We start from the raw sequence: 24700 nt of genomic DNA, 5'->3' as shown, positions 1-24700 counted from the left end.
TTTCATATTTGACCCTGAAATGAGCTTCCGACCACATATCCGCAGCATAACTAAGAACGCCTATTTCCACCTCCGTAACATCACCCGTCTCCGCCCTTGCCTCAGCTCATCCCCTGCTGAAACCCTCATCCATGCCTTTGTTACCTCTAGACTTGACTATTCCAATGCACTCCTGGCTGGCCTCCCACATTCCACCCTACGTAAACGTGAGGTCATCCAAAACTCGGCTGCCCGTGTCGTAACTCGCACCAAGTCCAGTTCACCCAACACCCCTATATTGGCTCCCGGTTAAGCAACGCCTTGATTTCAAAATTCTCATCTTTATTTTCCAATCCCTCCATGGCCTCGCCCCTCCCCATCTCTGTAATCTCCTTCAGCCCCACAAACCACCTCCTCCCCCCCAACCCAGAGATATCTGCGCTCCTCTAATTCTGCCCTCTTGTGCATCCCTGATTATAATTGCTCAACCACTGGTGGCCGTGCCTTCTGTTGCCTAGGCCCTAAGCTCTGGAATTCCCTGCCTAAACCTCTCCGCCTCGCTACCTCTCTTTCCTCCTTTAAGACGCTCCTTAAAACCTACCTCTTTGACCAGCTTTAGGTCACCTGCCCTAATTTCTTATGTGGCTTGGTGTCAAATTATTTGTCTTTTAATACTCCTGTGAAGCGCCTTGGGACATTTTACTATGTTAAAGGCACGATATAAATACAAGTTGTTGTTGTTATTTAGGCAACATTAGTTATAAAACATGACTGTGAGCCCTCCCTGGAGTACTACTTCAATAGCTAAACTTCAGACCTATTTGCAAGTAAAATTCAAATGATCCAGTAATTGAAATTAACAGTAGACTGTATATCACAATCTGCAAATTCTGATTAGGAATGCTCACCATGTGACACAAAATACATTTCTATTTTTGGCCATGAGATACTGTATGTAAACAAACATGGAAGATTAGTTTTACTGACAAGTTATTGAACAGATGTCCTTTATACTATTTCAGTTGACATCACGTTATTTTATGTACTATTTTCATTTTACTGTGAAGAACATCATGTTGGCTGCTTAAAAATATCAGCACTTTGTTAAAACCACTTGTATCCACCCAAAAACTCTCACTTCCTGTTGTTCATTTAATGTGCTATAATGTACATCTCTTGATGATATACTTGATTAATCGATGGATGTATAGTACGTTTGAGGGACAATAAAATAAACAGAACCAAAGAGTGTGCAAACACTGCGACATAGTTCACTTAGGGAAACGTATGGAGTTGTGACACTAGCCCAGCTCTCAACTGAATCCAATGTCAGCATATTTAATGGACACACCATTAGTAAACAGAAGGCTCTACACAGTATGGTTGCATTGTGCATGTTGGCATGGTTAGTATTGTTCGATTACATGCCTACTACAGATTTAGTCCAAAGCATTAATTTTGTGTGCAAATTGTTTTGTCCTCTTTTTCTCACCAAAGTCTATCCTCAGCGGTCCTACGCCAGGACTTGAGCACTTAATCTAGGCTGACACTTCACTGCAGTGCTGAAGGACTGCTGCATTGCCAGAGGTGCTGTATTTTGGATGAGCTATTAACCCAAGACCCGGTTTACCTGTTCAGGTGAACATAAAAGATCCAATTGACACTTTTTTTTTTTTTTTTTTTTGAAGAGCAAGGAGTTCTCCTGGTATCCTCACCAACATTCTTCCCTCAACCAATGCCACCAAAACATTAACAGGTCCTTCATCTCACTTCTGTTTGTGGGTTCTTGCTGTATACAAATCTGGCTGCTACATTTGCCTAGAGAAATCAGTGACTACACTTCAAAAAGTATTTGACTGGCCGTGAAGCAACTTGGGATGTACTGAGGATGTCTAAAGTGCTATATTAATGTAAGTCTTTCTTTTTCTTATGTCATGAATGAGCCTCAGTCAATGTCAATCTATAACTGGTCACTGGGGATGACTCCTTCTGCTTCTCCCTATAGGAAAGTCAGTGCTGCCAATCCCTAGCATACAAAAATGAAAAAAAAAGTTAGTATTAAAACTTATTTCAGGGTTGACAACTATCTCCATAACCCTTTTGTATTTTATTTTCATACTTCTTTAACACTATAATGTTCCAATTTGTAAAAACAGAACTGTGATTTAAGTTAAAAAAAAAGTATCTATATTTGTGTGTCAGAGAAAATGTGTTCCCTGGCCTTGGGTAGACTCAAGAGGGTTCCCCCCCCCCCAAAATCATAAATAAAAACCCCTATAAATGAGATTCTTTTTTTTTTTTAAACTATTTTTAGTTTAAAGTGTGAAAGTTGAGACCAGTTCTTAAAATATTTTTTTGGTCAGGAAACAAAAATCTAAAAAAAGGATTATCTGGTTTTTGTACTACAGGCTGAGCATCCCAGATCCGGAGTTCTGGACAATTCCAGAATCCGGACTCCAGGACAATTGCTGGCAGGGGTCCGGAATCCGTAAAACGTTCCGGAATCCGGACACCCGGAGGGAGGCTTACCAAAAGCGCAACCTGGGCCCAGGCATTTCCGGGCTCAGCACGTGTTTCTGATGTCCGAAGTCCGGAATTATCACAACATGGGCTCGGGCGTTTCCGGACATCAGAAACACGTTCCCAAGTCCGGAAATACCCGAAAACCGGCTCGGCCTCGGTCCCGAGGTTGCCAGATTCGGGACTTTCTACCTGTACTACACACGTGCTGTACAAGAAAGTGAGAGAAGAGGGTGTGCCAATAGCTGGTCCCTTCAAAACAGAAGTCTCAATTTCAAAACTATGAAACTTTGAACTAATATAAAGAGCAGTCAATAAAACATTTCCAATGTCATGATTCTTGATACACGTCGGCAATTCTGTTGGCAACCTGGCCTTCGCTTTTCACAATGGAACAGCACAACCTCAGGACATGGAACATCGGAGGTGCAAACTCATGTTGCAAAGTTTATGCTACTGTGATGTGCTACAAAGCAACCAACTATGAGATTCCCAAATTACTAAAAAAGTATTTATACAGACACACACATAAAATCAGCCATTAAAACTATTAAGCGCCAACTGAATCCAAAGCTGAGTTAGATAGTTGTTGGTTTAAGATCCACTTCAAGACTTGGACACTTTAATGCAGCACTGAGGTAGTGCTGCATCATCAGTATTCTTTAAATGAGTTGTTAAATTGAGGCCCTGTTTACTGTTCCGATGGACATTAAATCCAAAAGGCACTAATGGTAGGGTGACCAAATTTTCTAAACCAAATCCGGGGCCACACAGGGTGGGAGCGCAGCAAAGTAGCCAGGACGGAAAATGTAGGTTGTGCAGCGTACCATTTTTTAGCAGCCTATATTTTAACATATAGGGCTGGATTTTGCCAGCACTGGGGAGGCGAGACTGCCGGGAAAATGGCAGAATTTGGGGGCGGGTGCTCAACCCGCCATCTTGCCAGGAGGCGGGTAGCCATCCCGTGCCGGGTCCCCTCTCCTTGGAAGCGGGAAGGGATTACAGACACTTAACTGCCTGTTAACAGGCAGATAAGAGGATTATCCCATTTTTCCCCACAAAGGTGCGGGCTTCCTGAAGGCTCCAAACCCTGCCAGGGTCACCGAGGCAAGTAGTGGGTCTGCAGGGGTCGGGTCCAAAAGTGTGCTGTGGAGGTAAGTGATGGGTGCAAGTGTGGAGAGGGGAGCCTCTGAGGGAAGTGGAAAGTGTTAGAAAAAGTTTACTTACCTTTGTTTCTTCCTGCAGGCTTCAGTCGGTGGGTATGCAGAGAGTCTCGCACCTCCGCGGCAGAAATGACAGATGGCTATTGCATTCTCCAATGCAACAACCATCTCATTTCTGCAAAAGGGGTTTGATGAGTCTTGTATTCAAGACCTCATCAAAACTACAGAGAATGTCAATGTTTGATAGCTTCACAGAGCTGTCAAACGATGACACTTCATCTGTCAAAAATTTGACAGATGAAACGTCATACGTTGACGTTCTCTGTAACCGGCTTTCCCTTAATTGGCCCGCTAGGCGGGCTTAACAAGGTCATTCAGGGGAAAATAGCGGGACTGAAACCCGACAAGTGGGAGTCCCGCCTCCAAAAGCTCCCCATTGGCAAAATCCAGCCCATACACTACAAATACAAAACAAGTGTGCATATAATTACCGCAGATGTGACGTTATTGAAACATATTCAGACACCTAACACCACCACCAGCTCCACGCATCCCCCCCCCCCTCCAACGACTGAGGTCACACCTGACCCCGTCCGTCTGTGACTGAGGTTATACCTGACCCCCCAGTGTCTAGGATTAGCCCAATCCCCCTTCCACCGCTGACTGTGACCGGGCCCTCCCCCACAGCCTCTTCTTCACCCGCTCCAGTTGCCAAACTTCCGGTGCCAATAATCCAGCAGCACAGACCCAGGCGGAAACTCAAACAACAACCAGCAGATGTGCGACTGGGTGGTCTTTCTGCACATGTGCAGTGAGTCTCACTGGCCATTGTACAAGTTGTTGTTTCATTTAGCCTTAGAGCTGCAAAATGACAGCTCGGGGGGGGGGGGGGGTTACACTCACTGCCCAGGAGTACACTTCAGGATGAGTTTTGTGAACCGGAGACATTGTTTGCCTGGGGTCTCAGTACCTCATCTGGGGACTTATGGCCACCCTAACTGATGGAAGAGCAGGGAGTTCCCCAGCTGTTGTGATCAACATTCCTCTTCAACCACAGTCACCAAAAAAAAAATTAGCAGAGAATAACTTCATTGCTGTTTGTGGAATTCCAGTGCACAAAATATCTAACTATATCTTTTAAAAGAATCTTATATCTGCACGCACTTCCTAATCGTATCACTTGACTTCCTCTTCATTTTTTGTCACTCTGTGTATAAATTCCCCTGCCCACGTGTATTGTGTTTCACCGGTGGAAACTTGCCAGGCTGGAATTACACAATCTAGCTGCTTGGTGGCTGAATCACATTTCTGTCTCCCTTCCAGCTCAGGTGCCATCTTGATTTTCATTTATACTCGAGGGAGATTGAAGGTAATTATATCTCCCCTGCACACCTCAAAAAAAATTCAAACAAAAATTCCATTTCAACATTATTAGACAGCTCAACCCGGTTCTTGCCAAGTCCACAGCCTCCTCCGCACCTTTGCTCTGACTGCTTCTCAGGGTGGCAACAGGCTCCTCTCTAGTCTTTTGCTACTTTCCCGGTCTTTCCTCCACAGTTCACGCTCCGATGCCGCCGATCTCACTGGCATTATTCCCAACCCCTGCTAACTGCCGATTCTCTAGCCCATTGTCAAATATTTTAAATTTTGTAATATGCCTCGCACATGTGTACAATGCCTTTGTAACTTAACCAAATTCAATTAAACAGGCTTTATTAGTTTATGTAAATAAATAAATTAGAAAGTTGAATTATGGGAGAGGGAGCTTATTAAAAGTGTTTGATGGACAGCATTTGCCAGTGGTGATTACTGTGCAGGACATCAGGCCCAAGTCATTAACAATGAAAGAAGATCAATGATTATATTTAGTAACTAAGAGTACAGATCAGTAATGGTCCTGAAGTGGCTGATTTTCACAAATGATGGTGGAAAGGTCCTTGGCAATTTTTTTTTTTTTTTTTTTTACAATAAGAACATAAGAAATAGGAGCAGGAGTAGGCCAATCGGCCCCTCAAGCCTGCTCCGCCATTCAATAAGATCATGGCTGATCTGATCCTAACCGCCAATCCACTATCACAGGACTATCTCCTGAATCTAACAGAATTAGACACACGAAACAGGAGCAGGATCAGGCTACACGGCCCCTGGGCCCGCTCCGCTACCCACAGGGCCATGACCGATCCGAACCTAGACTCATGTCCAAATTCCTGCCTGCTCCCCGTAACCCTTAATTCCCTTTACTTCTAGGAAACTGTCTATTTCTGTTTTAAATTTATGTAATGATGTAGCTTCTACAGCTTTTTGGGGCAGCATATTCCATGGACCTACCACCCTCTGAGTGAAGTAGTTCCTCCTCATCTCAGTTTTGAAAGAGCAGCCCCTTATTTTAAGACTATGCCCCCTAGTTCTAGTTTCACCCATCATCGGGAACATCCTCCCCGCATCCACCCGATCCAACCCCTTCACAATCTTCTATGTTTCAATAAGATCGCCTCTCATTCTTCTGAACTCCAATGAGTAGAGTCCCAATCTACTCAACCTCTCCTCATATGTCCATCCCCTCATCCCCGGGATTAACCGAGTGAACCTTCTTTGTACTGACTCGAGAGCAAGTATGTCTTTTCTTAAGTATGGACACCAAAACTGTATGCAGTATTCCAGGTGCGGTCTCACCAATACCTTGCACAACTGAAGCAATACCTCCCTATTTTTATATTCTATCCCCCTAGCAATGAAAGCCAACATTCCATTGGCCTTCTTAATCACTTGCTGCACCTGCATACTAACCTTTTGAGTTTCGTGCACCAGGACCCCCAGATCCCTTTGTACTTCAGTACTTTCCAGTTTCTTGCCATTAAGATAATAACTTGCTCTACGATTTTTCCTGCCAAAGTGCATAACCTCACACTTTCCAGTATTGTATTCCATCTGCCAAATCTCTGCCCACTTACTTAGCCTGTCTGTGTCCCTTTGCAGGTTTTTTATGTCCTCCTCACTCACTACTTTCCCTCTCATCTTAGTATCATCTGCAAACTTTGATATGCTACACTCGGTCCCCTCCTCCAAATCGTTAATATAGATTGTAAAGAGTTGGGGACCCAGCACTGACCCCTGCGGAACACCACTGGTTACTGATTGCCAGTCTGAGAATGAACCATTTATCCCAACTCTCTGCCTTCTGTTAGATAGCCAATCTTCTATCCATGCCAGAATATTACCCCCAATCCCGTGATTTTTTATCTTAAGCAATAATCTTTTGTGTGGCACCTTGTCAAATGCCTTTTGGAAGTCTAAATACACTACGTCCACTGGTTCACCTTTATCCACCCTATATGTTGCTTCCTCAAAGAACTCCAGCAAATTTGTCAAACATGACTTCCCCTTCATAAAACCATGCTGACTTTGTCTTATTAAATTGTGATTATCCAAATGTCCTGTTACTGTCTCCTTAATAATGGACTCCAAAATTTTACCTACCACAGATGTTAGGCTAACCGGTCTATAGTTTCCAGCCTTCTGTCTACTGCCCTTTTTAAAGTAATATGCACTTCGCAATATCTATTAAGCCAAGCAGACTTAATGTTTTTAAAATTGCTTTGCCCAGAGCAGACGCCACCAGGCTGGATGGCCATTTTATTCCCCACACGCTAGCAGAATCACAGGAAAATGAAACAAGCCCTTCCTATTCAGTAGCAGTTCTGTAACCTTATTTAAGGAGGCAAATGGATGTTCCATTTTCCTGACCCACTATAGTAGGCTTAATGTCAAGTAACTGTATCTAATGGCAACCTGGGTGGTGACAGGCAGCCAAGATAGGGGACAGGAGCAGCTGCGTAGTTCAGCACCCAACAGTGCAACCTCCAATCAATCCTCTAAGATAAGGTGCAATGTAATGAAAGGAAAAACAAGGAATAAAATGGACACCACTACTACATTCCCTTTCTTCCCTATGTTTTTGTGACACTTCTTGGTTTAAAAATTTAATAAGGTCATCGCCATCTAGGAGCCTGACATCACCAAGTGATCCTTCCCCCATCTACTGCGTTCCAATTCTCCATTTATATTCAAGCTCAATGAAGAAACAGCTTGCAATTATATAGCATCTTTCACGGCATCAACAATTAAATAAATTACCAAATCATCTGTTTTAGAAGTTGGCTGAGGGATCAATATTGGCCAGGACTCCGTAGAGAACTCCCCTGCTCTTCTTCAAATAGTGCCATGGGATCTTTTACGTCCACCTGAGAGGGCAGATAGGGCTTTGTTTTAACGTCTCACCTCAAAGACAGCATCTCCGACAGTGCAGTGCTCCCTCAGTACTGCACTGAAGTCTCTGTCGTGGGACATGAACTCAACCTTCTGACTCCGGTGAGAGAGGTACCACTGAGCCAAGGCTGACATTAAAGCCACCTCCTCAACTCAACATGAAATTTGAGATCAGGAATTGGTGCTCGCAAAAGGTTAAAAGGAAAATATCCAGAATATACAACTTGTTATACAACAAAACATGTCCACAACCACACGAAGACAGCGGTGTAGTACTTAGACAGTTGGTTCTGCCAAAACTGAATTTTAAATATAGTTCTGCAGCAGTTTTGAATGGACAAGTCACTTCCTGAAAGGAAATTAATTTGATGAAATGGAAAAAACTTATACAAGCATTAGTCGATACTAAAGTTTTAACCTACTTAAGGAGCAGTTGTATTGGTAAGAATGCTGCTCTACACTCCTGCACCATATCTCTGACAGACCTGACTGAAGTGTTAGCAGCCCTGTCTGCAAGATTGTGAGTTTTCTAGTAACTAGAAAATGTTATATTTATTCCTACATGAAGGATAAATTAAGTCACTGGAAAGGAAAATTGGGCGGGGGTGTGTGATGGACCAATCCAACACTGCCAGTTTTCCACCCCCATCGAAGTTGAAAATTCCCCCCCTATAGAATAGCTCCCCTCCTCCCCCCATCCAAAAAAGTAATGTAACCCGTCAACATAAGTACCTAAATGGATGTTTTCTAATATCTGTGCACATAAATACACGATTTGATTAAAAAGAGAGCTGCATCTGTGTAAATTGCAGATCCAGAAATGGCAAACTTGACAGAAATTAACTTGTAAGAGTTGGTAATACAAGGGAGTCCTTAAATAACAGAAGGACAACACTGAATGATTTTTAGAAAGACAGGGAAAAAAAGGAATAGAATTGTGCAAAGCAGGACAAGTAAAGAATTCTCTAATACATCCTCAAAAAAAAGTTGTAATTATAGTAGAAAAGGTTAAATGGCCACCTAAGTTGTCAATACTACTCTTTGATATTCAATGAATATCGGAGACGAGATGAAGGAATTTTTTTTATGCAGCGAGTGGTTATGCTCTGGAATGCACTGATAAAAAAATGTTGGCTGCAGATTCAATAGTAACTCTCAATAGGGAATTGGATAAATATTTGAAGGGGAAAATTCTGCAGGGCTACGTGGAAAGAGCAGGGGAGTGGGATTAATTGGATAGCTCCTTCAAAGAGCCAGCACAGGCGTGATGGGCCAAATGGCCCCCTTCAATGATTCTAATATCATTCTATGATTCTAATGAATGGAAACAATTTTTAAAAAGATAGAGCAGCACTGCGGAGCATTAAAATGTACACCATTGCATTGGGGTGATCTCCCACAATGTTGAATACCTAATATCAGCTGTGAGGAAACATGGAACAGAGGATTGATGCCTCCCAAGAGGGAGGTGATTAAAAAAAAGGCAACCGAGAGTGGTCAGACCACATTCACATTTGCAAAACAGTCAGCCCAGAGAAGCAACGATACAGACCTATGCCAGGGTCAACTACTCAAATTCTTGGCTGCAGGACACAAGTACCGCAGGTAGGGAGGAACAAGTTAAACATCAACGAAAAGAAAAAATTACAAATGCTGGAAAACAAACAAAAACAGAAAATGCTGGAAACACAGACAAGGTCTGTCTTTATCAGTAGAGAGGAGACAGGTTAATGTTAAGTAGAACCCTTTAAAACTGGGACCACCACAGCAAACTGACCTAGATAAGAAATCTCAGTTCAACCTTGCTAGTGTTCTGGGGGAGGGTTTAAACTAAAATGGCAGGGGGTTGGGAACCTGAGCAGAGGGACAGAGGAAAGGGAAACAAGGATAAAAGCAAAAGATAGGAAGGAGAAAAACAAAAGTGGCAGTCAGAGAAATCAAGGGTTTAAATCAAACATGGCCACAGTAAATAATAATTCTAATAGATCTAAGAGCGTTAAAAAAACAAGCCTGAAGGCTTTGTGTCTTAATGCGAGGAGCATTCATAGTAAGGTGGATGAATTAGCTGCACAAAGAGAGGTAAACGAATATGATTTGATTGGGATTACGGAAACATGGCTCCAGGGTGGCGAAGGCTGGGAACTCAACATCCAGGGGTATTCAATATTCAGGAAAGATAGGCAAAAAGGAAAAGGGAGGTGGGGTAGCATTGCTGGTTAAAGAAGGGATTAACACAATTGTAAGGAAGGATATTTGCTCTGATGATGTGGAATCTGTATGGGTAGAACTGAGAAATACCAAGGGGCAGAAAACGTTAGTGGGAGTGGTATATAGACCTCCAAACAGTAATGCGGAGGTTGGGGATGGCATTAAAAGGGAAATTAAAGAAGCATGCAATAAGGGCACAGCCGTCATCATGGGTGACTTTAATCTATATATAGATTGGGTTAACCAAATTAGTAACAATACTGTGGAGGAGGAATTCCTGGAGTGTTTACGGGATGGTTTCCTGGACCAATATGTTGAGGAACCAACCAGAGATCAGGCCATCTTAGACTGGGTATTATGTAACGAGAAAGGATTAATTAGCAATCTTGTTGTACGAGGCCCCTTGGGTCGGAGCGATCATAATATGATCGAATTCTTCATTAAGATGGAGAATGAAGTAGTTGACTCAGAGACTAGGGTCCTCAGCAATTTAAATAAAGGAAACTACGATGGTCTGAGGCACGAGTTGGGTAGGATTGATTGGGGAATGTCACTCAAAGGGTTAACGGTGGATAGGCAATGGCAAACATTCAAAGACCGCATGGATGAACTACAGAATTTGTTCATCCAGTTTGGCATAAATTTTTTTTAAAAAGGTGACTCAACCGTGGCTAACAAGGGAAATTAGGGATAGCATAAGATCCAAGGAGAGGACATATAAATTGGCCAGAAAAGGCAGTAATCCAGAGGATTGGGAGCAGTTTAGGATTCAATAAAGGAGGACAAAGGGATTAATTAAGAAAGGGAAAATAGAATATGAGAGTAAGCTTGCAGGGAGCATAAAAACTGACTGTAAAAGCTTTTATAGATATTGTGAAGAGAAAAAGATTGGTGAAGTCAAGCGTAGGTCCCTTGCAGTCAGAATCAGGGGAATTTATAATGGGGAACAAAGAAATGGTAGACCAATTAAATACATATTTTGGTTCTGTCTTCACAAAGGAAGACACAAATAACCACCCAGAGATGTCGGGGAACATAGGGTCTGATGAAAGGGAGGAACTGAAAGAAATCAGTGTTTGTAGGGAAATGGTGTTAGGGAAATTGATGGGATTGAAGGCCGATAAATCCCCAGGGCCTGATAATCTACATCCTAGGGTACTTAAGGAAGTGGCCCTAGAAATAGTAGATGCATTGCTGATCATCTTCCAACATTCGATGGAATCTGGAACAGTACCCATGGATTGGAGGGTAGCTAATGTTACCCCGCTATTCAAAAAAGGTGGTAGAGAGAAAACGGGGAATTACAGATCGGTAAGCCTGACATCAGTAGTGGGGAAAATGCTAGAGTCCATTATAAAAGATGTAATAGCAGAGCACTTGGAAAACAGTGACAGGATCGGACAAAGTCAACATGGATTTACAAAAGGTAAATCGTGCTTGACTAATCTAATGGAATTTCTAGAGGATGTAACTAGTGAAATAGATAAGGGAGAACCAGTGGATGGGTGTATTTGGACTTTCAGAAGGCTTTCGATAAGGTCCCACATAAGAGATTAGCGTGTAAAGTTAAGGCACATGGGATTGGGGGGCAAGGTATTGACTTGGATAGAGAACTGGTTGGCAGATAGAAAGCGAAGAGTTGGAATAAACAGGTCTTTTTCCCCCCGAGTGGCAGGCAGTGACTAGTGGGGTACCGCAGGGATCGGTCCTCGGACCCCAGCTAGTCACAATATATATTGGCCCAGAAATTCGGGTCCCAACGCGTGAGTACGCACGGGGTACTCATGCGGGGACCCGATGGAAGTGCCGGTTTCTTGCATGCACTACGCATGCGCGGGAAACCGGCACTTCCGATCCTCTGAACGAAGGGGTTTAGAGGTCGAACGCGTGCACGCGGGAGTCTGCGCGTGCGCTTTGAACTTACGTTTTTATTTTTTTTACAGGTTTTTCCGTGAGGGTAAGTCTTTAGATTTTAGAAATGTAAAAACCAGGTGTAAGGACTGCATTTTAAAAGGTAAGTGGTCAATTAATTAAAATAAAATATTTTTCCACAGGTTTATTATTTTTAAATACTTTAAAGCAAGGCAAGTTTATTTTTAGCCCCGTTTTTTTATAAAATTATTTTTTTCAAAAATTTAAATTATTGTTTAAAATAGTTATTTAATGTAATTTATAGTTTATTTAAAAAGTGTGATTTAAAATTTTTTATTTTTGAAGGTTAACTACTGTTTTGGGCCCTCAGCATTCATACGTTTTGACAGGTCTTTCTGTCAATCTTATGAATGGGCTTTTCCCTCCTCCGATTGGCTGCCCATGGCTCACGTGAACCCAGGGGACGCATCGCACTAACTACGCCCCTGGGACACGCCAGCACAGCGCGCCGGCCTCTGGGCCAGGCCCTGGAGAGGAATTCTACGCAGGCCCAGAGCTCAGCTGCCGGCGCGCTAGGTAAGTGTAGGTCGGGGGCTTGCACCCGCGGGAAGCCCCTGACCCGAATTTCTGGGCCATTAATGATCTAGACAAGGGAACTAGATGTACTATCTCCAAATTTGCAGACGACACAAAGCTGGGTGGTCGTGTGTGCTGTGAGGAGGATGCCGAGAAACTACAGGATGATTTGGACAGGTTGGGTGATTGGGCAGAAGCATGGCAGATGCAATATAACGTGGATAAATGTGAGGTTATCCACTTTGGTGGCAAAAACAGGAAGGCAGATTATTATCTGAATGGCAATAGATTGGGAGAAGGGGAAGTGCAACGAGACCTGGGTGTCCTTGTGCACCAGTCGCTGAAGGTAAGCATGCAGGTGCAGCAGGCGGTTAAGGCGGCAAATGGTATATTGGCCTTCATAGCAAGAGGGTTTGAGTACAGGAACAAGGATGTCTTGCTGCAGTTGTACAGGGCCTTGGTGAGACCACACCTTGAGTATTGTGTGCAGTTTTGGTCACCTTATCTGAGGAAGGATATTCTTGCCGTGGAAGGAGTTCAGCAAAGATTCACCAGGCTGATACCTGGGATGGCAGGAATGACGTATGAGGAGAGATTGGGACGATTAGGCTTGTACTCGCTGGAGTTTAGAAGAATGAGAGGGGATCTCATTGAAACTTATAAAATTCTGGCAGGACTGGACAGACTAGATGCAGGGAGGATGTTCCCGATGGTCGGGGAGTCCAGAACCAGGGGTCACAGTCTAAGGATAAGGGGTAAGCCTTTTAGGACAGAAATGAGGAGGAATTTTTTCTCCCAGAGAGTGGTGAACCTGTGGAATTCTCTACCACAGAAGGCAGTAGAGGCCAATACATTAAATATATTCAAGAAAGAGTTGGATATATTTCTTAAGGCTAAAAGGGCTAAAGAAAGCAGGGACCAGGTACTGAACTTGGATGATCAGCCATGATCGCATTGAATGGCGGAGCAGGCTCGAGGGGCCAAATGGCCTACTCCTGCTCCTATCTTCTATGTTTCTAGGTTTCCCATAGTCAGAGGGCTGGTAGAGAACCCAAGTTGTAGAGAAATGAAAGATAAGTAATGAAATAGCCATTAAAGGGGATGGGAAATCTAATACTTTTGGTATAAAGTACTTTCCATTTTTAAAACAATATATTATTTGGGAGACTTAAAAAAATCTTGCTGCCACGTAAATCCTCAAGGGTTTCCTTCACTACTGGGCCACTTGTCTGGCACCAAATAGAGGGAGCAACCTGGAGCAGCTCCACTGCAAACAGCAAAAAGCAAATGAAAGCTGACCACTGAAAAGAAGAGTCAAAGAAATGCATGGTGAAATGATTATTTTTTTTTATTTTTTTTATAAAGGGAGAAAAAAAGCACGTCTCTTCCCCTTTAAAAAAGGTAGAAATGCTAGAGGTCAGGGTACAAGTTGGAGAGCAGCAGCTGAAATGCAAGGTTACATATTGCTAAAAATCGCAAGAGAGATAGCAAGAGGAAAATGCAGCAAAAGAACTGAGGTGTAACAAGCGTAATAGTGATCAAAAATTGATCTGTTGTATATTATGACAACACAAGTTGCAAATACAAAAGATTGGGTTGCATGAGTGTTCCCAGAAAAGTCCAAGTTTTGCAGAGGCTCCCAAAGTATTAGAGGAGCTTTATTCTACATATAACCAGGCTATACGAGATGGGCGCACTCGATACTTGTGACTACTTGGTAACAATTTAAATTTGAAGTCCATGAGGTAAATTTCCACTTCTGTGTTCATCAGCCCATTTAAAATGAGCAGTGGAAAATTGCAGGTGGCAAGTGCAGAAGTGGAAACTTTATAATTAAATTGTGACCAAAATTCCCTATTAACCACAAATATTGAGTGCACTCAAGTCTAATAAAGCCTGATAAAAAAGCAAAATACTGCAGATGTTTGTGCCAAAAGGTCACCGGCCTGAAACGTTAACTCTGTTTCTCTCTCCACAGATGCTGCCTGACCTGCTGAGTATTTCTAGCATTTTCTGTTTTTATTTCTAATAAAGCCTGGTTAGGTGTAATATCTATACTTGCAAAATTTCCCATGACTTTGCTCACTGTTAGTTAAAGTATACAGTGTTTTACACCCTGCAATGTACAATATGCAATCAGGACCACAACATTATAGTGATCAATAAAAACTCCGTTTCAATTATTGAGAGATTTATGGCAGTTTCAGTGGTATTTTCAAGCTTGAAATCCATGAATGTGTGCATATTTTCACTTAATACACTTGATAAGGAATAGTGAAATAGAGAATGCATTATTAAATTTTGAACCATTAAAGTATATATGGTGTTTAATAAACTGTCTCACAGAAAGCTTGTAATAAAAATTCAAGCATCTGGTATAAGAAATGTAGCAACATAGATAGAAAGTTAGAGGACGAACAGAAAACAAGGGCTTTGAGCTAAAGGACGTTGCTTTGACTGGAGAAAGATTGGAAGTGGTGTATCGCGGAAGTGACTTCGACTTGTATACATGCATCATGCTGTCAAAAGTAGGAGTCCAGCAAACAGTGAGGTGGGCTGCAAAATACTTTTTTTTTTTTTATTCGTTTATGGGATGTGGGCGTTGCTGGCAAGCCCAACATTTATTGCCCATCCCTAGTTGCCCGGAGAAGGTGGTGGTGAGCCACCTTCTTGAACCGCTGCAGTCCATGTGGTGAAGGTACTCCCACAGTGCTGTTAGGCAGGGAGTTCCAGGATTTTGACCCAGCGACGATGAAGGATCGGCGATATACTTCCAAGTCAGGATGGTATGTGACTTGGAGGGGAACTTGGAGGTGGTGGTGTTCCCATGCGCCTGCTGCCCTGGTCCTTCTCGGTGGTAGAGGTCACGGGTTTGGGAGGTGCTGCTGAAGAAGCCTTGGCGAGTTGCTGCAGTGCATCTTGTAGATGGTATACACTGCAGCCACGGTACGCCGGTGGTGGAGGGAGTGATTGTTTAAGGTGGTAGATGGGGTGCCAATCAAGCGGGCTGCTTTATCTTGGATGGTGTGGAGCTTCTTGAGTGTTGTTGGAGCTGCACTCATCCAGGCAAGTGGAGAGTAGATGGTGGAAAGGCTTTGGGGAGTCAGGAGGTGAGACACTCGCCGCAGAATACCTAGCCTCTGACCTGCTCTTGTTGCCACGGTATTTCTGTGACTCGTCCAGTTAAGTTTCTGGTCAATGGTGACCCCCAGGATGTTGATGGTGGGAGATTCAGTGATAGTAATGTCGTTGAATGACAAGGGGAGGTGGTTAGACTCTCGCTTGTTGGATAGTCATTGCCTGGCACTTCTGTGGCACGAATGTTACCTGCCACTTAACAGCCCAAGCCTGAACGTCGTCCAGGTCTTGTTGCATGCGGGCATGGACTGCTTCATTATTTGAGGAGTTGTGAATGGCGCTGAATACTGTGCAGTCATCAGTGAACATCCCCATTTCTGACCTTATGTTGGAAGGTCATTGATGAAGCAGCTGAAGATGGTTGGGCCTAGGACACTGCAGCGATGTCCTGGGGCTGTGATGATTGACCTTCAACCACCACAACCATCTTCCTTTTGTGCTAGTTATGAGTCCAGCCAGTGGAGTGTTTTCCCCCCCAGATTCCCATTGACTTCAGTTTTACTAGGGCTCCTTGATGCCAGACTCGGTCAAATGCTGCCTTGATGTCAAGGGCAGTCACTCTCACCTCACCGCTCTTAAGGGAACAGTTGCAATTTATTGTGAAGAAGTGTACATTCCCCAGCATTCATTTGTTGGGTGGCTGAGTGGAGGTAGAAGGGTTTATTCCGCTCATCCTGAGGATTTGAGAGTTGCTTTGCTTTTTCCAAAAGCCTTTCCAACTGGTAAATGAATTATTTTAGGCAGATCTCATTTAAAATGTCAACAGCTTTTCTACTATGAAGTGCTCAGTCAGACCAGACCCATGATTAACACACCTATGATTAGCAGCAGCTGTGCTTTCTTCGTTTTCCTTTCAATCAAAAACTGTTCAGAGAATCCCTCAATGAAAATGTTGAAAATTCAGTCAATAAACTTTCTTCTTCTGAACTATTTTTGGAAGTTTAGAAAAATTCTTTAAAATGGGGAAAATTCAGAAACAATTAACATTTGAGCATTTAGTCTGGTGATTTTGGTTTGTTTATGTGTGGACTGTATCCATTGGCAAACTTACTAATACACTATAGGATAGGCTTGTCACTCCTACTTTCATTATGCACAGCGTGAGATTATTTCAAGAAATTGTTCATCCCTGTGATTTTCCACTCATTAATTGAACTATTGAGATGTCCTTAAATCCTCTAAGACAGGAACACAAAGACAAAAATTGCTGAATGTGAATGTGAAAGTGGTGAGGGGGGAATTTGGGGGCACAAAAAGGGTCTGCGAGCGTTTTGGGGAGGAAGCTGATAAGTAGGACCATGCTAGTAGCATGGTATCAGATAGTCCTGGAGGGGCCAAATCTAGCTTGGCATCTTTCTCTTGGCCCCCCTCCCCATAAGGCTGCTAATTCTTGCTTCCCTCCCCCAATACTGTCAGATCCAACAACTCTCCAAAACTGCCAGACTTTACTCCTCCAAATGGTACCAACACCTGTCTCACTGAACCTAGGGCACTCCCTCTCAGACTTCCGTCCTCCACTCCCAGATCCCCCGCCCCTCCTATGCTAGATCTCATTACCAGTGCTCTCTGATCTCAGGGCCACCCCTTCAGACCCTGGGACTTCCCTCCCCTGTTCTCCCAGATTGCAGGCACCCAATCCCTGTTATTTCAGAACCACTTTTTTTCCCCAGTGTTCCTGGTGCACTGTGCAATGCTCCTGCCTGAGACTCCTCAAAATATCACTACCACCTTCTCAAGGGCAATTAGGGATGGGGAAGAAATACTGACTTTGCCAGCGACGCCCACATCCTGTGAATGAATTTTAAAAAGAGACCCCACCCCAGGACTGCCAGGCCTCGTGTCTCATGCGAATGGCATAAAATATTGAATTTGGAACATACTTCCTGTGTTGCAATTGCAGTCACACTTTTTGATGTCAATATTTAACATTGAAAAAAAATTGGTATATAAACATATAAATGGCAAATTTCACCATCAGTTTGTTGATGAAATAATTAATTTGTGACAGTTACAGTACTGACATATAGGTTAACAGACAGATGTAACACCTTAGAAATACTAAACAAAGGAGTGTCAGGAATTGTGACACATGTATATAGGACAAAGTATGGTTTATGTATATAGGAAATTCTCCCTATATGCAGGACTTTAAATGTCTGAGCAAAACACAACATAAATGCTGACACTGGATGCTCAAAATGGAAAAGTGTTCCATTTTTCTATGCTAAAATCCTTCATTTTGAGAGGCACAAAATTCAGCAAACAAAATCTCAGTCCTATTAAATCCTAAAAATATTTTCCGTGTGTTACTTTGAAAAACAGGTCCCTACCAAAATCTCAACCTACCTATACAGCATCTGAAGAGTAGGAGCAAGTGACCTCAAATTTTAAGCAGACACACACACACACAGATTGTGTTGGGGAGGACAGGCTAGAAACCATCCTGCTTGATATTAAGCCAGAATTTTTGCAGGTATGTCTTGAATATTTTTAAAAGCAAAGTCTCAGGAATACGCACTCCTGAGAATAGCATGTAACTAGTTCTACACTATCTGTATTATTGAGGTAAATGGTCACTTCCTTAGACTGGGCATATTTAAAATAAAAAACTAAAATGAATTTCAAATTGCAGGCCACATTACACAATTGCAACTAATTTATTTTCGGTCATCTTAACATGAATAGCACTGTTAAACACATATCTAGTGATGGGAAACTGACAGAATTTTTTTAAGTGAACACTATATTAAAGTATAATATTGCAGGTAACAAATAAATCCAGCGCAATTGGATTTTAATCAGATTTTGAAAGGTAAACCTGCTCATAAAATATCAGCCTACCAGATATAAACACCAGGTAACATTTCAGTTTTGTTCAATGCTCTGGCCAAGTAAAAATGAATCAACAGTGCACTCATGCAGGCTGTTTGAACTGTTGCCAATGGAGTAGGCATGGAACGCTTTACATCAAGAATGCTAGAACCCTTTTCCTGCAAACTAGTGCAAACAGAATTCCACTAAAAAAAAAACTTAAACCTCCAAAATGTTCAGAGAAATAAACAAGTTAACTGAGAGTAATGAATGAGATTTAAAAAATTCTCTTCAAAGAAATTCTAAACAGTAGTTTCTGAAGATTACTGTATGTACACCTTCAAGGAAAACAAATTACCTATTGATATAAAAAATATTCCCATTATGCAAGAGGCAAGATGGCAGGATTTTAGTGTCATAATAATAAATATATTTTATTACACAATCGGATAGATGCAGTGGTCCTCCCACTGTAAAGAGTAGGAGGGGCTCTTTAGCCTTTGTTGCAGCCCACCTTGGGGAAGGTATTCCAAAGATTAAAAACTGTGAGCAAAGCAGTAAGAATCCACTTCAACTACTCTTCCCTAGTAAGAGTCTCATGTGTGAGACTTGAGTTAGGACCTGCCCTAGGGCAGAACACAGATGAACAGACTACGCTTTAAGGTAATATGTTGCACTATTAGTTTCCTCCCTTTTCCCTGCCACTGGTTTCAACATTCATTTATATTTCACAGTACTTAAGGGTGGGGCTATAATTATTCTTATCCAAAGTCAACTTGCCAAATACAATAAAAACACAGGTATTTAAAATCAAAAGTTAGAAGGGTATTCCTTTACAAAATGCATTTATACAATTTTAATACTTAGTTTCTGCTATTAGCAACATGCAGCAAGATCAGAAGTTCTCATTATCTTCATTTAACAAAGCACAAACAATGGCTGCAAGAGTGTAAATCCTGCACCTCAGGGATTTTGGATGACACCATAAACCACAACGGTGAAGCAAGATCTGCTACAGTCATCTAACCAGAGTCTGTTACAGCTGTGAACACATCCCGACACTTCAAAATTATACCAATTTTCATTTTACGGTTTTGTATGTCATAACTTTCATATTCATCATTACTGGCACTAAGCAACGCCATTTTGTCAAAAGCTTTGTTTGGTAAGTCTAAGCTTCACCGGATGAACTGGCTGCATTTCACAACATTAACACTCTAGATCAGGGTCAACTAGCAGTAATGATCTGGTGTAATAAGGACACTGATATGAACAAAGCTTTCACTCCTAGCAGCAAGGTTATAGTTACCCCAAAACTACTGTAAATTTGCTGCCATATTCAGAGCACAAGTGAGTTTTACTGAAGTAAAACATCCATTATAAAGTGAAAATGCTCTTGAATATATGACAATTAAGATGGAATAGCTCATCCCATCTTTGTCAGACATGTGGTTAGAGTACGTTACAAAGAATGCTATACATTCAATGCTGAAAAATCAACATCTATTTTAAATCATAAAGAAATACATATATGAATTCTCCTGATGGCTCAATGGATAAAATGTACCATGTGACATGGCACAAAGGCATTCAGACCAATAAGGCACCAAGTTTGATTCTGGCTTGTGCTGAGTTAGCTGAGGCAGCAGTGGGTGTGCTATAATTAGACAGCACCCTAGAGTTAGGGAGGCAAAAAAGTTAGTCAGTGTTTCCAGTTCTAACTGCTATCCAGCGGCCTCTGCTGAAAAAATGCATATATTTAGTTGTCAGGTGAGCACAGAATCAGGGTGGATATACTCCACAGTCAAATAGTCAGCCAATACTCACTGCCAAGATTTAAAAACACAAAACTGGTTACCTGAACAAGGGAATTACAGTAATATCCATAGCCTAACATGAGTCACTGCAGTCAGGAGGAAAAAAAACTCATGCTCAAGAGATCAGCCTGGCAAGATAGAAATGACAGGAGTTCTTCATTGGTCTCAGATTTGGAGGTGTTATTCTAAATTATAATAAATTTTTGGCCAGATAGCTTTGCGGTAGCTAAACAGATAGATACTGAAAATATGAATAAGCAAGCCTTTAGTCTCCCTGTTGGATCACAAAGTGACCTTGGAAATTCATGTGAAAGCTGAGCTACCACACCCTCCCAGCTGAAGGAGGCAGCATGTAGGTGCATGGACAATGAAGGGGGCAAACAAAAAGAGGGAAAACATTTATGGAAAAGGGTAAATAAAACTGGTAGCAACAACACACACAAACACCCCTTATTTATTTTGTTCAAAAGGCAGATTGTGCTGCTGATTTTTGAATTTTTAAATATGGCCAAACCAGATTCCAAACAAAAGTAGCGCAGCTCACCAAGAGCTCAGCTGTCGGATTTGGTGAAAATCAAAACACTGGTTATTTTATTTCAGTCATTTTCTTGGGAACAGTCAAAATGCCCACACTTCCCCTTTTCCACAAAAAAGAAATAAACATCAAAAAAGTGTATTTGAAAGGATCCACTCTTGGGCAAATAAATGTAGCCATAGAATTCCATGATGCAATGATTCTAAAATATAAATAAAATTAAATAAAAAGGTCCCAGTAATCTCACCCATAATTGTGGCTACATAAATCAGGCTTAGAACAGCTCGTCATTGAAGTCACTCTGCAGATATACTTATGTCATGCGTGGACCTATATCATAAAACACGTTATTTTCTTGCTCACAAGAATCTAAGTTACACATGGGATTTATTTTCTCCTTTTCTATAAAGTAACAAAGAAAGCTTAGAGGTTAAAAAAGTCACACAATTTTGAATCTGTACAAGGGACAGAAATAATGCAGAAGCATATTTGGCAAAAGGTTTTCAAAAGGCCTAAAATAGTCTCAAATGGGAAACAACATCGAATACAACAAGCTAATGCAATCAACACTCAGTCTTTCTCAGAGATATATGAGCACCACCCCTTCCACTTGAGCCTAGACATCCCCTATTAAAGGAAGGGGCACCATCTTCATGAAACAAACACATCACATAACAGAAATGGTAGTGAAATGCAGCACTGCGTCACCTGCATGTCAAAAAATGATGCATCACTCTTCTCCCCCACCCTTGTATAAATACACTATTCTTTTAGAGGCCACAAATTCTTTAGGGCCGCTACGTCCACCATTTTACTCCAAAAATACTTTTCGATCCAAGCCCCCATTCACATAACTATACACCAGGCTGCTGTAGAAATTATTATGGCAGTATCTAATGAGTTCTGCATGCCCTGTAGATTTTTTTAAAAATGTATCAAGCTCTCCAAATAGCTCAGTGCTAAATGTAATCTAGTGTAGAACTGAGCCATTAAAATTAGGAAGATTCCCAAGTTCAATTGCCAGTCTGTGTCGAGTTCAGCATGGGACAGTGGGGTACTAGAATTAACCTCAGTGACCATGAGTGTTGGGGGGGGGGGGGGGGGGGGGGATCACGCCTGATCACTATCGAGTGACTCTCTCTGGAAACTGCAGGCATGTGAACATCAAGCAAGTGTGGAAATGGGATCAGCTGCAATGGTTGTCATGATGCAATAGCCATCTAGACTCATATGAAGAATAGCCACATGGGCAAAGTACTGATGGGTAGCTGACATTTGTGGAATGGGACACCAGCACAATTCAACACCTTTGGTAAAGGACAAGATAAAAATCAGGGGTAGTGAAATAAATATATATTTTTAAAAAGCATCTGCTTCCATCTGCATTCTAAAATACTTCCACTATTAAAGATAACAGGATCAGATTAACAGCATTACCCATAAACTGAAGACTAATAAATATTAAAAAATGAGTGTAATATTTAACATCCTGCCAAATTATCTCCCAGTGCAGACATCTTTTCTTGGTATTTAATATATGGACCATTCCCATTCCATTAATTCATAAAGGAGCTGATTAGAACGATTAAATTAGGAATGTAGTATCTGTTCTCCGTATATAAAAAGATTAGATCTCCATCGTTAATACCACGCGTTTAAAGAGGTTCAACGCACGCAGATTAGGATTAAAATAGAGGATGTCACTTACGAGACATAAGCAGGGTAAAGGAATCCGATCAAGTTGCAAAGTAAAGATGCTGCATAGCCGATCACAAGGTAAATGGAAATGATTCCAATGAAAGCTGTTTAAAAAAAAACAAATACACTATAACACAAGGCACATTAACAGTTGTTTTTTTTCGCATAATATCCAAGTGAAGCAGTTCAGCAACAAAAGGGCGGAGACAGAATACTGTAGGCCCGTCATATCCCGTTCGTTTTGGTAGATGTTGTTCAACTGTACGGAAGTAATCACCTTTGCAAATAGCTTTAGTACCTTTACAATCTGACTCTCGCGAATTCAATGTGTAAGAGCCAATTTTTGACATCAGTGATATTGCACTTTGGCAGGTAAAGGGGAATGTTGGCGTCTATTGGACATAAAAAGTATTAATTTGAAATGGCCACCTCATCGTGTCAGATTACACCAAAAATCTGGATGCAAGAGGTCTCGTTTATAAATATATTCACTCTGCCCACCACGCAGATTGCTGTAAATTTAGTTACATTTCTGCCTGACATATTGTATCAGGTTACATAATCATCAACATACACGGAGCTCAACTGGAACCGGAACAATTCTACAGCTGCGACGACACTTTTTAGTTTAAAAGAACCACTCCATCTTCAACAGTTGACACGCTGTGGCATTTCACTGGATTAGCAAGAAAGACCGATATTTGCGATTTGCCATTGACAAGGGTGAAGTGCTGGCAGTGATCGCGTGCCCCGAGCTGTCCCCACCCTGCGCTGACTCACCCAGCGCGATGTAACGTCTATTCACTCCCGTCTTGCTCTCAATTTTCCCTAAAATATCCGTTAGTATGTTCTTCTCCTGGAAGAACTTGTCCAAACGCTGCATAAACGACGCCGCCATGACTTATATGAGCAACAATAATCTGTCAAGTGCGCTGGCTGCTTGCTCTGGGTTTGCAGAGTGGAACGCTCGCTCTCAGAATGTCTGCAGCGGCCAGGGCGGGGCACGCGGCGCTTCGGCTCCGAGCCGCCTGTATCAGCACGTCACAGCGCCTGCGTCACAATGCCCAGTGCCTTCCTCCAACCAACACTCGAGTGTGTGTCTGCTAAAGGAGCCCAGAGCCAATGGTCACAAGTCGTATCCATAGCTTATTACAAATCATAAAAAAGAAAGACTTACATTTATATAGCGCTTTACAGCCAATGAAGTACTTTAGGAGTGTCGTCACTGTTGTAATGTGGGACTCTACAAGATGCACTGCAGCAACTCCCAAGCCCACGACCTCTACCACCTAGAAGGACAAGGGCAGCAGGCGCATGGGAACACCACCACCTCCAAGTTCCCTTCCAAGTCACTCGCCATCCTGACTTGAGAATATATCGCCGTTCCTTCTCTGCAGCCACGGTACGCCAGTGGTGGAGGGAGTGAGTGTTTAAGGTGGTGGATGGGATGCCAATCAAGCGGGTTGCTTTGTCCTGGATGGTGTCGAGTTTCTTGAGTGTTGTTGGAGCTGCACTCATCCAGGCAAGTGGAGAGTATTCCATCACACTCCTTACTTGTGCCTTGTAGATGATGGAAAGGCTTTGGGGAGTCAGGAGGTGAGACACTCGCCGCAGAATACCTAGCCTCTGACCGGCTCTTGTTGCCACAGTATTTATGTGACTGGTCCAGTTAAGTTTCTGGTTAATGGTGACCCCCCAGGATATTGATAGTGGGGGATTCGGCGATGGTAATGCTGTTGAATGTCAAGGGGCGGTGGTTAGACTCTTGCTTGTTGGAGATAGTCATTGCCTGGCACTTCTGTGGCGCGAATGTTACCTGCCACTTATCAGCCCAAGACTGAACGTCATCCAGGTTTTGTTGCATGCGGGCAAGGACTGCTTCATTATCTGAGGAGTTGTGAATGGCACTGAACACTGTGCAGTCATCAGCGAACATCCCCACTTCTGACCTTATGTTGGAGTGAAGGTCATTGATGAAGCAGCTGAAGATGGTTGGACCTAGGACACTGCCCTGAGGAACTCCTGCAGCGATATCCTGGGCTGTGATGATTGACTTTCAACCACCACAACCATCTTCCTTTGTGCTAGGTATGACTCCAGCCAGTGGAGAGTTTCCC

The 24700-nt window shown here is 42.4% G+C and overlaps 2 protein-coding genes across 2 annotated transcripts in view; one reads left to right on the top strand and one right to left on the bottom strand.

The window, feature by feature from the left end:
- Positions 1-14768, top strand: part of srp19 (signal recognition particle 19) — a 40466-nt gene extending 25698 nt beyond the window's left edge. The window contains exon 5 of the mRNA XM_085987160.1: positions 1668-14768. Coding sequence (XP_085843286.1) covers positions 1668-1732 — 65 coding nt within the window. The 3' untranslated portion in view covers positions 1733-14768. The remainder of the gene's footprint in view (positions 1-1667) is intronic.
- The window catches only part of reep5 (receptor accessory protein 5), a 32235-nt gene extending 8626 nt beyond the window's left edge, over positions 1-23609 (bottom strand). The window contains exons 1-2 of the mRNA XM_085987151.1: positions 23364-23609; positions 22594-22687 (exon numbers count right to left, since the gene is read on the bottom strand). Coding sequence (XP_085843277.1) covers positions 22594-22687; positions 23364-23481 — 212 coding nt within the window. The 5' untranslated portion in view covers positions 23482-23609. The remainder of the gene's footprint in view (positions 1-22593; positions 22688-23363) is intronic.
- Positions 23610-24700: the final 1091 nt, after the last annotated feature.

This window comes from Somniosus microcephalus, chromosome 1 (assembly GCF_052327205.1).
Source record: "Somniosus microcephalus isolate GS21.2 chromosome 1, FLI_Smic_1.0, whole genome shotgun sequence".
NCBI classification, from domain to species: Eukaryota; Metazoa; Chordata; class Chondrichthyes; order Squaliformes; family Somniosidae; genus Somniosus; species Somniosus microcephalus.
Note: the sequence above shows the minus strand (reverse complement) of the source record. Positions and strands in the feature narration are given on the sequence as shown.